The sequence below is a fragment of the Pleurodeles waltl genome, chromosome 9 (assembly GCF_031143425.1).
Source record: "Pleurodeles waltl isolate 20211129_DDA chromosome 9, aPleWal1.hap1.20221129, whole genome shotgun sequence".
NCBI lineage: Eukaryota > Metazoa > Chordata > Amphibia > Caudata > Salamandridae > Pleurodeles > Pleurodeles waltl.
The window spans coordinates 980,348,124-980,363,082 of NC_090448.1; the positions used below are offsets into that span (position 1 = coordinate 980,348,124).

At 41.0% G+C, this 14,959-nt stretch overlaps 1 protein-coding gene across 3 annotated transcripts in view; it reads right to left on the reverse strand.

The window, feature by feature from the left end:
- The window catches only part of GPATCH2L (G-patch domain containing 2 like), a 357,886-nt gene that overhangs the window by 274,434 nt on the left and 68,493 nt on the right, over positions 1–14,959 (reverse strand). For all 3 annotated transcript variants that reach the window (XR_011198831.1, XM_069208440.1, XM_069208439.1), the window contains exon 2: positions 2,639–3,309. Coding sequence is in view for 2 of the 3 variants with exons in the window: in XM_069208440.1 (XP_069064541.1) it covers positions 2,639–3,300 (662 nt within the window). In the remaining variant the exon portion in view is untranslated. The remainder of the gene's footprint in view (positions 1–2,638; positions 3,310–14,959) is intronic.

Below are 14,959 nucleotides of genomic sequence, written 5' to 3' on the forward strand. Positions count from 1 at the left end.
AGATTATTCTACCTACTGTAATGCAAAAAAAAAAAAAAACCACACAAGGGGCTGGCAAAAGCAGGGTGACTTCCCACAGAAATATTTGGCACCTTTGCTTTTTTACTAACTTTCAGACTTTAGCTACTTGAGATTTGGCTGTTTGATTTAATATTCTACTACAGCACCATGAAACCAGTAGGCATACACATGCTTTATACAAATTCAACATCAAGCTGAATCAAATTTGAATGACTGCAACAAGGCTACAGTTCTACATTTATTTTCCACTCCTGCTTGGAGGTGGGTGACCCGGAGGTATAACTATGTAGGGCTTCAGTAAGGTAGGGGTAAAGAACTGCCAATGAATTTGTAGATTTGTGTTTGGTCTTGGAATTAGGTTGAAGGCATGCTGCTTTGTTATACCTTTATAAAACAAGAAACATGCAGAAGGTAATGCTTGGAACACTTACAAATAATCATCATAACTGAGAATCTTTCTGCTTCATCACATTACTTATATCTAAACCCTCTCTCCAAAGGTTTGTTCAACCACTGCCACAGGATGGATTAGGCCGACCCAGATTACTGAGAGGTAGGGACTCCATTTGTGGAGTCCAAATGTGGAAGGGGAGCGACCAGATAACAGTGTTTTTGGCTTACATCAAGAAGTGCCCACAAGAAGGTTGATACACCTGATAATGCTTCTACTCTGCTCACGGTGATAAAATTGGTGCCATGCAGATTACCAGTAACCGAATAGAATGAGGAAAATAAAAGCAGCTTTCAGCTGAGGTGAGCCCAGAGATTTGCACATATCCATCATATGCTCAGTGGTGTTCTCAATATTAAATAAAGGATGATGGTGTAATCATCTTGCTCTCTTAATTTTCCTTAATTGTTTGATTCTGCAATGACCAGTAGGGCCTAATTGGAGTATTGCACACACACATCTATGGTGCTCAATTTGTCCCATCACTCCTTTCAGTAGTAAAAACTGAAGTAAGACTATTTGCACAAAACATGTCCAACACAGACAAGCGCCATTATTTATGACCTTTATAGATGTACAATCTAAAATCTACCTCTGATGTGGTCAACAGACGGAATCTATGGTCTGTACTGCACTCCAAAGACTTTGATATATCCTTGCTATCACCCGGAAAGGGTCTTTATAGGAATGTATCATCTGGAGTGCAGTATGGTCAATATGAGGAATGCATGAAGATTTTTCGTTTTTGGCAGGGGTGCGGCAAGGCTGTGTACTCGCACCACTTTTGTTTTTTTAACAATGCAGGTAGCTATCTAAATGGGCTGAACCTTGACATGTCAAAGATCTACAATGATAAAGTATGAATACTATTTGCCAATGATGCTACTTTAACTGGATTGTCAATGTAACACTTGATCAAGGGCTTTTAAAGTTATTGTACTGTTAAATAGTGAAAAATTGGTTGAATGTGCGTCTTATTTTTGTTAGTTGGGTATTCAATTCAACTCTAAGTTGTCATAGAAAGATCAAAGTGAAAAGGCAATCTCCTGCATCTGCCTTAAATTAGAAAATCAGCCGTTTGTTCTAAACTGTAAGTTTATAACATAAAGGCAGTGACAGCAGCAACTTATGGTGCAGAACTAGGTCATTTGTAAAAGAAAATAGTTCCCTTAGAGCACTGTTTAGACTTGGCCAAGGTGCTATATTAATACACCGCACTTGGTGCAAGCTCAATCATCGATGTAATGGCGCCATTTCCTGTATTGTTTTGACTGTGGGCGAATAGGGACCCTCAGGCAGACCTTTATAGTAAAGTAATGTATATAACTGCATTTCTCCCAGAACAACAAAAAAGTTGTGGTTTCAACATGTTATGAACAATGTGAGGGAATTTATACAAGAGAATCTTTGAATTAATAGGTCTGCAAATTCATTCAGAACTGAATATATTAAATGGTGAAACTTTGGCAAGTAATCAAGTAGGAGACTCAGATATTTTAGTCTCAAACAAGATATAGGCTGTGAATAATACTAAATCAAAATCCAATATTTTCTCATTTTTTTGCACCAAAATATTATTTATCCGGACATTGTGGTTGATACCCCTTTTCAAGAGATATGGTGTTACAGGGTATACAAACACCTTAAGTCTTTGCTGCAGCACTGATGTCATCTTGATATACTATGCAGTGGCCTTCTATATTTGGGCTGCATGGAAGATTACAGCCAAAAAACAAATGGTACTTAAAACCAGCTCCTTGTATCTGGTTGTTACTGCTGAACAGTCGAAGGTCTGATTAGAGTAGAATAGAGGACGGCTGGCAGTTTGTTTTTCTTGAAATGATAACTGTCTGTTTTAAACAAAATAGTTTTAGTCACTTCTATACGGGATGAACCGATAGTATATTTTACAAGAAGTTGAGTAGTATTAGTTGTGTATTATTCTCTGCTACACTTTGCTACATTTTTAGATTATAACATTTATTGTGTATGTGTAATACATTTGTTATGGGTTGTAACTGATAAAGATTGGCTTACAGACCAGTAATCACTGTATGGATCTTTCACAAACAAACAATTTATGATCCTTCAACATGCCAACACCTTTGCTCATAAGCCTAGTCTGGAAGATCAATGTATTCCAGCTCTCCTGACCCTTTGTCTTACCATTCAGACATGTTTTCATCAGATCCCTGCTTCTGCTCGTCAGCTTCACACTCCATCCGTTCTTTTCTGACCTCTTTGCCCAGGAAGGTCCTGTTTTCTGATGGTTCACACAGGCTATTGCCCGAAGACACCCATGGGGCATTCTCTTTCCAACGAGACAATCGCTGTTTCTTGGCTGATTTTAATCTGCAGCCCCGCTCACAGCTCCACTCTGACACTTTGAGTTTCTGCTGGAGGCTGGTGGCTACTTCGGCAGCCACTCTCTTCACCTTCCGCCGACGCCTGGAGGGCCTGCATGGGGCATTCTCAGTGACTGAGTCTGACTCATGCCAGGTATGTGGCTTACTCTTCAGGGTAGTGCCAAGTGATGGGTGCCTACTTGCCACAAGCATATCATCAGAATCACTGTAGTTGGCAGCAACTACCTCCCGACAGTCTTTCGCTGCAGTCTCTTCCAGACTGGACTCAGATGCCTCACTGTAGCCATGAGCATGCTCCTGAGGATGAGGAAAGTCTGAGCGGCGCTTCCGTCCTCTACGTTTTCGTAACTGACGACGTTGTTGCCTTGGACTTAGTGCCATGTCCTCCCAAAGGTCATCAAGCTTATGTTGCTCGGATGTCTGTTCCAGGGCGGAGGCCAAATCATGAACAAGTTCATCCATTGTTGAGTACTGCAGATTAAAAACAAAGCACCAGGTTCAAACTAACAAATAGTTACACACATACACAAGTGTCAGTTTCTTGTATATCATCAGACCTTGCGCCCCAGAACCTCCTCAAACACTTAATTTGTCACTAAATCATGCCAGCATCAAAGAAGTTAACAGAGACCAAAAACTAAAATAAACTTCACCATAGTAATTGGGGGAACAAGAAAATTGTGCTGCTCATATTAGTAGGAGTGACTGTCTGCTTCATGCACCCTTGATAACAATAACAATCATACTGATGAATGCACTTTGGATGTTGTATTCTATAACTAAAATGGAAGCAGATTAAAAAATGGCGGTCTGCTCTATGACATTGAAATCGGTTGTAATGCAGCACCCCACACGATCTACAAAATTAACACAAGATCATTAAAAGCAATACTGGAGGAACACATTATACCATTTAGCCACTGTTTTCTCAATCAGGAAAGAAGTCTCATATGTGTGCTAAACCTGGATGCATTTTTTATTCTTGCTCTAATCAAATGTTTTCATTAAAAACTTAGCTTACTATACCTGTCGTCCTGGGACTGTGATTCAAGCTCAGAAGTGAGTTTGTAAAAAAAAAAATATATATATAATTATATATGTTTTCAGCATTTGTTAATCAAGGCACAACAGTAAATAAACCCGGTCCTGCAAGCCTGTCAATCTCGTACAACAGACACTTAATTCTTGAGGGTAAGGAATAGGGTGTCAATAGAGACATTTCCAATACACTTCATGAACTAGAGACCCCTTCTTTGTGTGTGAAATTTGGAATACCACATGTTAAATGGTTCTCTTGCGATCTCGGTAAAAAGAAAAAAAAAAAACACACATCTTGAAAAACCTTGGTGCCTTAATTGACAATTACCTTGCCTACAGGGAACAAGTCAATAAAGTGATCTCTACTTCCTCTTATACCTTGTGTATCAACAGGAAAATCAAGTAGTGCCTTCCTTTTAGTCTACAAAAAGCAATCGTCATAGCAATTGCGCTATCCAGAGTGAATTATTGTAATGGGTTATATCAAAATCTTCCTAGAAGCTCGTTGCATAAACTACACATCATTCAAAACTCGGCTGCTCGGATGCTGCTGAGGGTTCCCAGATTTCATTCTTCCTCACAGGCTATCAACAGTCTACACTGGTTGCCTGTGAAGAAGCACATAATTTTTAAGGCCCTGTTCATTGCATAAGAGGCCCTTCACGGTTCAGGGCCAGACAATTTGAGGGAAAATTTCAAATGGTATGTACCAAGCAGGACTCTTTGTTCAAGCTCTGCCAATAAGTTGGTTGTTCCCTTCTACAAACATGGGAAGACAGGAGTTTTGTTACCTGCAATGCAAAGAACTGGAACCCGTTCATAAAGAACTGAAAATCGCTTTATCCCTCATCTCATTCGGAAAGGCTTTAAAAGAAATGGCTGTTTAGCCAAACAGGATCTTAGCTTTTTTTTTTTTTTAACGATTAAATACCTAGATTTTTAGCGTATAAAAACAGCAGCCTGTTACTATTCCCTGTCATTTAGATCATAGACGACTCTCGGTATTTGTTCATGCGTTGCAAAAAAAATATCTATCAATCCATATATCTCAAACGAAATCTCTATCAACTGTAAATCTACTAAATATAGTCAGTCTGATCTTGCTACAGGTGTGTGGTGATCCAAGACCTCCTCAAATTCTGAGGCAATGGCATTGGATAGATCAGTAATTCAATGTCAGATTTCAACTTCCAGACAGCTTGGCATCGGCTTTCTAAAAAAATAAAGCTGTGTGCCACTGCGACAGATGCCTGGCAGTGTGTTATGCTCTCAAATCTCATTTCACACCACTAGGTCTTGCTACATGAAGTAGACAAAGCTTAACATAAACGCAAAGTACTACTTGCACTTCTTTTTTACTACAGTATTCATGGCCTTCAGTGAATCTCTGAAGGTGATCTATTTGTCCTTGTGTTAGTAAATTATAGACTTTGGATTGGGGGCTAGGGGCAATGACGTCATATGTAACATATCACCTAATTGTTTGGCAGCAGCATTTTATTTTAGAAAAACAGATCGTTATTCAGAGAGACTAAAAAAATATAGGCCTCTCTGCACTCAAGAGATGAAGATATAAGAACAAACCAGGCTTTTCCAGGCATATAAACGTCTAGTTCTTCAGGCAAAACACAATACGTATCAATTTTTTTCATAACTGTTATCCAGTTTCCAAACATAAGAGAAAACCATAAAAGAATACATAAGATCATATCATAAAATAAAATGACTCGTTTGTCGAGTGCTTTCTGACGAACAATTCTTAATCTAATATTATCAACTTCAACATAGGTATTACATGAATAACTATTTTTTATATATATATATATATATATATATATATATATATATATATATATATATATATATATGAGACACCTTGAAATTCATTTATCAAAATGTGTCCTGCTGAGTACATTGAGAATCGAATGGCATCATCAGTCTTCAAGTTTTGTAAATAAATAAAAGCGGGCCTACATGGCCTAAAATTCCAAATAAAACAAGTGAATATTTGTAAAATTTGCTGAAAAATATAAAGTGCATAGTGCTTTACAAACGGACATCATCTCAGTGGCAGACTCATTGGTCTGTATACCACTGACGCATTGTTGGACATGCTACCATGTGGTGTATCATGTTAATCCAAAACCTAGTCAGAAGGATACAAGCATACAAGTTAGACAGTGATGTAAGGTTATAACCAAAAAATTGTGGTTTTTCACAGTGACTTTACCATACTCAATTTGCTAGCTCACCAGTTCCAAAACAGATCTTACTTTGTATTTCATAAAAGATTTTGGAATCTTAGAAGAATCCCCAGAGTCCACTTCATTCAAAATTGTAGCCATACTTTTGATCATTTTTCTAATATAGGCCAGCCATGGGACCTGAATGGCATTATCAAAAGTTAAATAATTAGCAATTAATGGCCTGTTTAATTCCATTTAATTCCACATTTTATATCATAAGAGAAGAGGATGTGTTTTAATATCATCCAAAAACTGGAGCCTGTTCCTTATGGAAAATGGTAGTATAAGTACTTTAGACAATGGCTATCATCCGCTTAGCAAAACTGTTCTCAGTTCTTTGAAGGGTATGAGAATCTCAATATCCCCAGATACCAGAGCCCTGTGTTACCATTGAGACGTATTTGCTTGAATAGATTGGTGAACCAAACAAATTAAAGAAAGGTGCACAATGTGGTATAAAAGTACACCTTCAACATTGATTTTCATAGCTTATTCTTTTAGAATGATGTGTTTCCAATTACCCAGGTGATTCAACCGCACACCCAAACAGGAAAACGTTATCAACTTTAGGTATTACAGCATCATTATTCGTAAATTTCCAGGGTTTCAGGAATTTCCTTTCCACACACCATACCAAACGTTTTTGTTACAATACCTATCAAGTATTATATCATTAGGGTGTTCCTAAAAATGAGTTATTTCGGCACAGTGCTCATGGAGGTGAAGCGATTTTTTATGCAAGAGTATATAACAAATAGCCAACTCAATGTTTTGCCCATTCATGATACAAATCAAGCATTTTATTAAAGTGATGTAAACATGTTTGAGGATGATTTTAGAACCGGATCTTCATCAGGCCATGGGGTACACTCTCAATAAAGCATAACAATTGAATTTGCGTGCTGTTTTAGGCAATAAGTGATGATGGAGCCAAAAAAGTACAAATACACACATCCCTTCCCACCCCTCTAAAGCCCAGATTTTAAGAGTTACCTGTATCATAGCAAACATAAGCATAACATGGCAACTGCGTACCTGAGCTTCCCCTCTCCACCCCTCAATATTTTAAGTAATCTTGTCACACAGTGGTGTGATCACATCTGGGACCACTGAAAACCAACACAGCAGTGGGGCTCAGGTCTGAGACATTACTGTTGGAGGTTGGGGTGCGAGCCACCAGTGGGCCACCAACTAATTCTGCTGGCTCGCCTCACCTGCAGTCCTCCAGTGGGTGCTGCAGCTGTCGATTTATTAGGACTTTGGGGTCCTCTCTTTGCCTTATTCTCCCCTCTTCTAGAGGGAACAGTAGTGTTGCTTTTCAGTGTGTGGTATATTGTATGGGACTGTGCTGAACAGTCCTATTGGTACTGGCCACTTTGAATTTTGATCCTTTCCTTCAAAAGAGGTGTTCCAAGTGTGTATGAAATTTGGGCACACCTGGTACCCGGTATTCCTTTGACCACTGGTCCCTACAGGTCTTGTATTACTGCATGGTATCCAGTGACTTATTAATTCACTTAGCTCTTTTGGAAGGCCCACCAAGGATGCTGGTACAGCCTGCTATTGTTTGTGGATGTGGATCTGGGGCCACTAGACACTTAAGAGGGGAGAGACAAAATACAAGGTTACTCACCCGAATGGAGTCTTTCCCCAGGGTGCTATACTTCAGGATGATAAAGGACAAGGCGACCAAACCAACACAGCAAATAAAAATGGATCAGTATGCATCAAGAGCAAAAGGTGTTATCCCAGACTCTCACACTTGAGAGGGCACCGCTGGTGCCCCAGAGGTCTGGTGCCCGAAGGTCCTTCTGGGTCCAGATACTGGCTGCATTCAAGAAGTCAGGTTATACTCTTGAGACAAAAATGTATGCCATGTTTCTGGAGGTCAAACTTCTAAGAATTGATTTGCCCAAGGTCAATGAAAGATACCTTCAAAACGGAAAAGACAGTCCAGACTCTAAACATGGAGATGGATAAATTAAAGACTAAAAGTCCGTTCCCTGATTAAACGGTCTCATCAACTGGATAACAGAGTGGAGGTCTCATAGCTGTAACTTGCCTTTTTGTTGAAACAAATTCGTGGAGAGTTGAATCACAAACAGCCTCGTGCCTCAGGGACTCTGGCAATGTTTCGTAGTTATACAAAAACAAAGAGGGAGAAGGAGGTTGTGGGGCTGGGTCTGTCCTCCTTTTAGCCTATATAACATTACAAAAGTGGCCCAGATAAAAGAACTACCACAGGATGGATAGGTAAAAGGAATCTCCTGTTAGAAAAACCCTCACCCATCAGGGTTACCCCTTGGTGGCATGCTTCTTCATTGGGTTTCTTCCCTTTCCGCTATTGAGCAGGGCAAGCTACGACCTACAGGATACGTGGGAGCACTGATGTGGTCTCATCAATGTGAATCACATGAGGGATAGGAGTGGTGGGGTCTTGGGGGAGTTAAAAATACCTGTCTACAAGTCATTCCAATGACTTAATAGATCTTTTGGAGGCGGTATGATTACAAAGGGGGCTGCGGAAGTGAGGGATGTAATGTACCTGACTTCCTGGTCTACATGCCTTACCCCTAGGCTCCTCTTCAGAACCAAGGTGGAATCCCTGGTGCCACTCCTTGTTTGACTACCTCCAATGAAAGCTTAAAAAATACATGCTCTGTGATATGGTGTCATAAGATGATACCTATCGTTTATGGTGTCCGTCATTGATACTAAGTAGCATTTGGATTCTCATATCGAAGCTTTCAGACCCCGGGGAGGTGGGCATTAGGTACAGAGCGGGAGTGTCGCTTTGAAGAAAGTGTGACTACAAGCACACCCCCTTCCCAGAGGAGCTATGATATGAGAATCCAAATACTACTGAGTATCAATGACGGACACCATAAACGATAGGTATCATCTTATGACACCACATTAGTAAGGTGAACTGCACCATTTCACAGAGCATGTATTATTTATGCTTTCATTAGAGGTAGTCATGGGTTTTAAATGTATGCTGCTTTTCCCTGCCAAGCTGAGAGTTGCACATGAGGGAGAATCCCACTTCTTCACCTTGCCAGAGGAAATTTGGAACTGGCTGGAGGTGCAGAATAGGATTGGGCCCTCTCAGGTGGCTGCTGCGGGTTGCGGATCTTGTGGCTATTCTGGTGGGAGAATGAACTACACTGGCAGACATGGGAGGTACTTGTGGAGCAGAAAAAGTTCAGGAGATAGGAGGGGGAACAGTACAACTGGTGTACGGGGAGTCTCGCCTTGTACTGTATCCATGAAGGCCTTTGAAAGGGTTGGGTATGGATTAAAGATAACCCAAGGGAATGACAAATGAATGCCAATATCTATTACGGCATGGATTAAACTGCATGGGTTTAGGTCCAGGTTATCAGAACACCGTCCTAAAGAAGAACATATGATGGGCGTTGGTGGCCACTCCTTTCTTGGTATGTTTTAGTTGAGTAGTGGTCACTGTATAGTCGGCTTAGGGCAGCTGGACTAAAGTCCTTCTCAGCAGCATTTTGGCTTTAATTGGCATGGATTCTAAGGGTGGGGCTTAATCTTCCCTGCCCCCCCCCCCCCCCCCCCCAATATTACACACATTAAGTTGTTCATGTAACTTAAAACTACCCATGGCTAGGTGGAAGAATTTAGTTTTGTTATTTGGGGGGGAGGGAGGGGAGCGCAGAACGCTGGACTCAGACAGATTGGCACGCATGTTAGTAACATGTTACAATGTGTTTATCCGAAGTGGGGTGGTTGGGCAATTGCAACATGCTGGGTATCGTTGAATGACTGTTTATGGGTTATGAATTGTCACAATTACTAAAGAGTTGCAGGCACCCTCCACATAGCAGATACAGTGTTTTCCCATTTGGCATCTCGACTCCTGCCCGTTATTGCATCATTTAGTGTTTGTGACATCGTAGGAGTATATATGACTAGTGATTAACGCACATTATAAAATACTTACATTGGAGGCAGTGGCTTAAATGGTTTCTAAAAACGATACAAGGTTTTATCCTTCATTAAGCAATACAAGGTGAAAGTAGCTTAACTCCTGGAGAAACACCTCATGGACATAAAGGAAGTGAAAGTTAAAAAGAAAAGGCACGTCCAGTTCTCAGCTACTTTTCCACATATGCCAGGAGGAGTTCTATTTGGGTGGCCACCGGGATTCCTTTTTATCCTCACTACTCGGAGTCGGACATAAAGGGAAGGCATATTATTATACACAGTGATCTGGATGGCAGGGAAATAGCTATACTAATCACATATGTCCCCAAATGTAACAAATAGATCTGTCACAAAACGTAAAATGTGTTGGCCACATGCATAGATGTGTTGATGATAGGCGCGCGTGTTTTCCTTTGTATCCTGAATAGCAATCAAGAAAACCAGGTGGTGATTCCAAGGAGCCATTATCCTACTGGCCACTGACCATGGTTAATTTGACACTAAGGTACAGAGCAAAAGCCTGGCTAATAGAACGTAGGTGGTATTTTGAAGCCTTGGCCAGGATGATCAATGCAACTCCTTCCAGGTTGTAACACAGCTAGGAACATTTAAAGTCTGACAAGTGTTACACTCTGTGGCAGACAAAGACGAGGAGCTACACTAAACCGGGATCATGTAACAAACGCCATGTGGCATATGGGTTCTGATCTAGCTGTCTGTAGCTGGGTATGACTGCCCTACACTAACACTACAGCGAGCATAAGGAAACAAAAACTATTTCAGAAAGCTAGAGCATAGAGGGTGGTACCAGGCAGGAGGGTACATTTTCTCCACTGCCCTTTGCCCTGGCCCTTGAGCCCCTGACAATTAAAATTAGGTCAGAATTGTGGTGGCTAAGAATCGGACTAGGAGGAGTGTACATTTTCTCCACTGCCCTTTGCCCTGGCCCTTGAGCCCCTGACATTTAAAATTAGGGCAGAATTGTGGTGGCTAAGAATCGGACTTGGACTTACCACCACCTGACCTCTCTGCAGATTACACCATGTTTTATTTGAAAATTTCCATGGAATAAGTCACAAAACTATTGGTCATTTGGTGCAGTGGCAGGTCTTGAAGTAAAACAAACATAAAATTATTTTATTTCCATCAGAAGGGCTAACAGTGCACAAAGGAACACTTGACGGACTTACATTTAAAAACCAGAGTCAGATAAATGTAGATACTTGGGCATTATGGTTTCACTTAATAACTGAGCTACAAAACGCTCACAATACGGAGAGGGTGTTACAGTTTAAAGCTGTTGATCCATTCTTGGAACACGTTGCCCTTATTTAATATGGGGAGATTTGCAAGCACTAAGATGACATTCTTACCGCAATGTTTGCACAATATACAAAACTCCTTTTGCCACTCAATGCCTCCCTCAATGTCTCCCTCTTTGAAGAAGTTTAGTAGTCTGCTGGTCTCACTTGTGTGAAGAAGGAAACAAAGTGGAGTAGCACTGGACATGTTAAAGTTGGACCCGGTCATTGGAGGACTGGGTATACCAGTTATGGAACTTTATTATTATGCAGCACATAATCAACATGCGGCTAACTGGGCATCTCCAGAGGAAAAATGGGAGAAGTGGTTACTCAGTGGAACATATGGGGATGCCTCATTGCTGGAATTTCTTATGAGCGGGGGACACGTCAGGGAATTATACCTATATTATATGTCAGAACCGCTGGGTTTGGGAATGAAGTTGAGGGAATCCAGAGGAGACAGCCATTTACACAGGAAGTGGATATTTGGATTTTCCAGCTGTTTAAGCGTATTAATGTGTCATGTCATCGTTGCACGGGAGGAAGGGGGCCTTCATACAGTGGGGGGACCTGTACTCTGTGGCGGTATTTATTACCTTTCAAAAAGCACAAAATACTTTGGGTTGGGCCTGAGCCAGTTCCTCCTGCTTTAACTTGGCTGCTACAGCCAGAGACATTTTGATTGATCTTAACAACGCGCCTCCTCTCTACTGACATTCTTGAATCTTTATTGTAATAGGGAACCAGGCATCATCTTGTGACCTTGATGTACAAAAGTGCTGAAGTGGGACAGGGACAGAACTGTGGTGAAGAGCAAACAGGTGTCGGAAACGGCCATAGGCGAGTAACTTGCAGACCAGGAGACCGCATATGCTATGGGAAAGAGGATCTCATGTAATGCACCATTTTATGGCAAGACCCGCAGTAACATTATACAATCTCCTTTCTTGCCACTACTCCAGCAGCCACTTTAAAGAACACAGAACTCTGAAAACATTCCACTACTCAATAAAAGGCCAGAATTCCCAGCCATCTTCCTTCTTTGCTGTTGCTCCATGCACCTTTTGTGCTTGGCGTAAATGTGGTGTATATTTGTGACACAGGGTGAGAGTCTTGAATATGTGGGTGATTTGGATCAGTATATGGATTGTTTTTCTAACTTTAGGAAGCTGAATGCAAGCATTTTACATTCATATAGATTGTTTTCCCAATACCTCATTAGTTAAATAGGTATTTTTTTGACAAGTACATTTCAAGGTTTAGCGAAACATTTTAAGAAAATATTCTTTTTGACTTACAAGATGTTGGTTGAATGTGTTTAGACCGTTACATTTAGGTTGGCTTTTGCGCGTTGAATCCACTTCGTTCTGAAGTTGGCTTGAGCGCCTTTGAACCCTCACTGTTGTTTAGCGGCCACATGTGGGAAATTGAGTCTTTCCATGCTGCAGATATATTGGGGGGGGGGGGGGAAGAGGGGGGGGGGCATCTCCCAGCCCACGCTGAGCTCCTCAAGCGGATTTGTGTTGAGCCACTGGAAGGGATTGGCAGTTCTTTGAGCGGGTGCCAATTTACTCATCGATTTAGTTCGTAAGCAGCATAGCTGTTTACTCTGTTAGAGTAGGAAATAGAGGCAGGACAAGGCGGGTGCTTATGTGTGCATGACATCACAGCGTAGGTCGGCTGTTTTTGTAAGGTTGGGAAGTTTTGTGAGCGATTCATTTGGCAGTTTCAGGTGAGAGCTGTAAGGAGATGACGGTTTTAAAGTTTACAGCCGTTTCATGGGTTCTATTTACAGTTTACAGCTGTTTTACTGGTTCTATTTACTCAAATTTTGCAGAATACGGATTTAAGATTTAGATGCTCATATTTTATTTCAAGCTATATTTGAGATGTACTTTATTCAGGAAGAGTTTGATAAGTTTGATATACAATGTGTGAGGAAAGGATGCAGAAAGAACAGGAGGTCTCAGACAGGTGAATTGAAGGTGATATGTGACAAATACTCTGGCAGTAGCAGTAAGTTGTTCGTCCGATTTTTCTCTGGGATTCGGAGCCTAGATGCAGAACTATGGTTCATTACAATCAAGTGGATTCTACCCTCAGAGGCACAGACCTGGAGGAAGAGGAACTCGTCAGACTCGGGGATCAGGTAAGGTTACACTTTTGTTATCCTGTTAAAATTGAGCTGCATACTTGCTCAGTTTGATCACAGTGATTGCAGATAACAGAAGATCCTTGGGTGTTGAAACAGTACACAGTGAACACAGATTTCATAGAGGAACCAGTTCAATCATGGGTTCCAGAAATTATAAACTTCAGCGCAGATTTCACAAAGTTGGTAGAAATGAAGGGGTTCAAGACTTTTTGGAGAAGGATGCAATAGAGAAGGCGCATCAAGAATTGAAAGGGGTTCATTAACAACATATTTTTATTGGAGAAAATGGACAAAGGGATGTGCCCGGTGATAAATTTGAGTAGTCTCAACGATTGGGTGGTTTGCCATCATTTCAAGATAGAGGAAATGCACATGTTGAGGGACACACTTCAGACAGGAGACTCTTTCACTCATTTAGACTTAAAGGATGCTTATCTTACAATCTATTATGGGAACAGCATTAGAGGTTTCTGCATGGTGCGGCAACGTGTGGAAGTTTGTATGCTTACACTTTGGTCTATCCCTTCCCTGTGGTGCTTCACGAAGGTCCTTAGACCTGTGGTTTCTTTTATTCGAGAAAGAAGGATATGTTTAATTATCTATTTGGTTGACATTCTGGTAATGGATCAGGGCAGGTTGAGAGTGCAAGTCATACAGATTTGGCAGTAAGGTTGTTGGAAAGTTTGGGGTTTGTGGTGAACAGGAAAAAAACAAGACTGGAGCCAAACCAGGTGACTCAGTTATAACGGTTCCTGGCAGATACAGTAAAGAGGGAGTTAAGACTTCCAAGAGAGAAATTGAAAAGAATAAGGAAGGAGATTCAGAGAGTTCTGTATATGGATTACATTTCTTTAAGAATGTTAGCTCGTGTGATAGGTTTGTTATCATCAACGGCTTCAGCTATTTTCACTGGACCTTTGAATTATCTCAATTACTTCAGAGGCTGGAGGTAATTCATGTGAGAAGCGGGTTGAAATATTCAGAGAAAATAACACTTACTTTGGAAGGGAGGTACGAACTTCAGTGATGGTTGAGAAATATGGATGATTGGAAGAGGAGAGCAATTTTTGGAGGGAATCCAGGCTTTGTAATTGAATCAGATGTCAGTTTAGATGGTTGGGGTGACCGGTGTGGTGCTGTGTCAGCAGGAGGTCCTTGGACAGAGGAAGAAAGGAGGATGCATATAAATTATCTGGAGTTGTCATCATGTTCATTTGTGGTAAGGTGTTTCACAAGCAACAAGGTAAGGTGGTCAGTTCTGTTAAGGATGGACAATGTGATAGCTGTGAAATATGGAAACAAACTGGGGGGTACAAAGTTGAAGGGTTTAGCAGATCTGGCAAGAGATTTTTTTTTTTTAAATACTCATAATGCAGAATGTATCAGTGCAAGCAGACATATTCCAGGTCTGAGCAATTCAGAAGTAG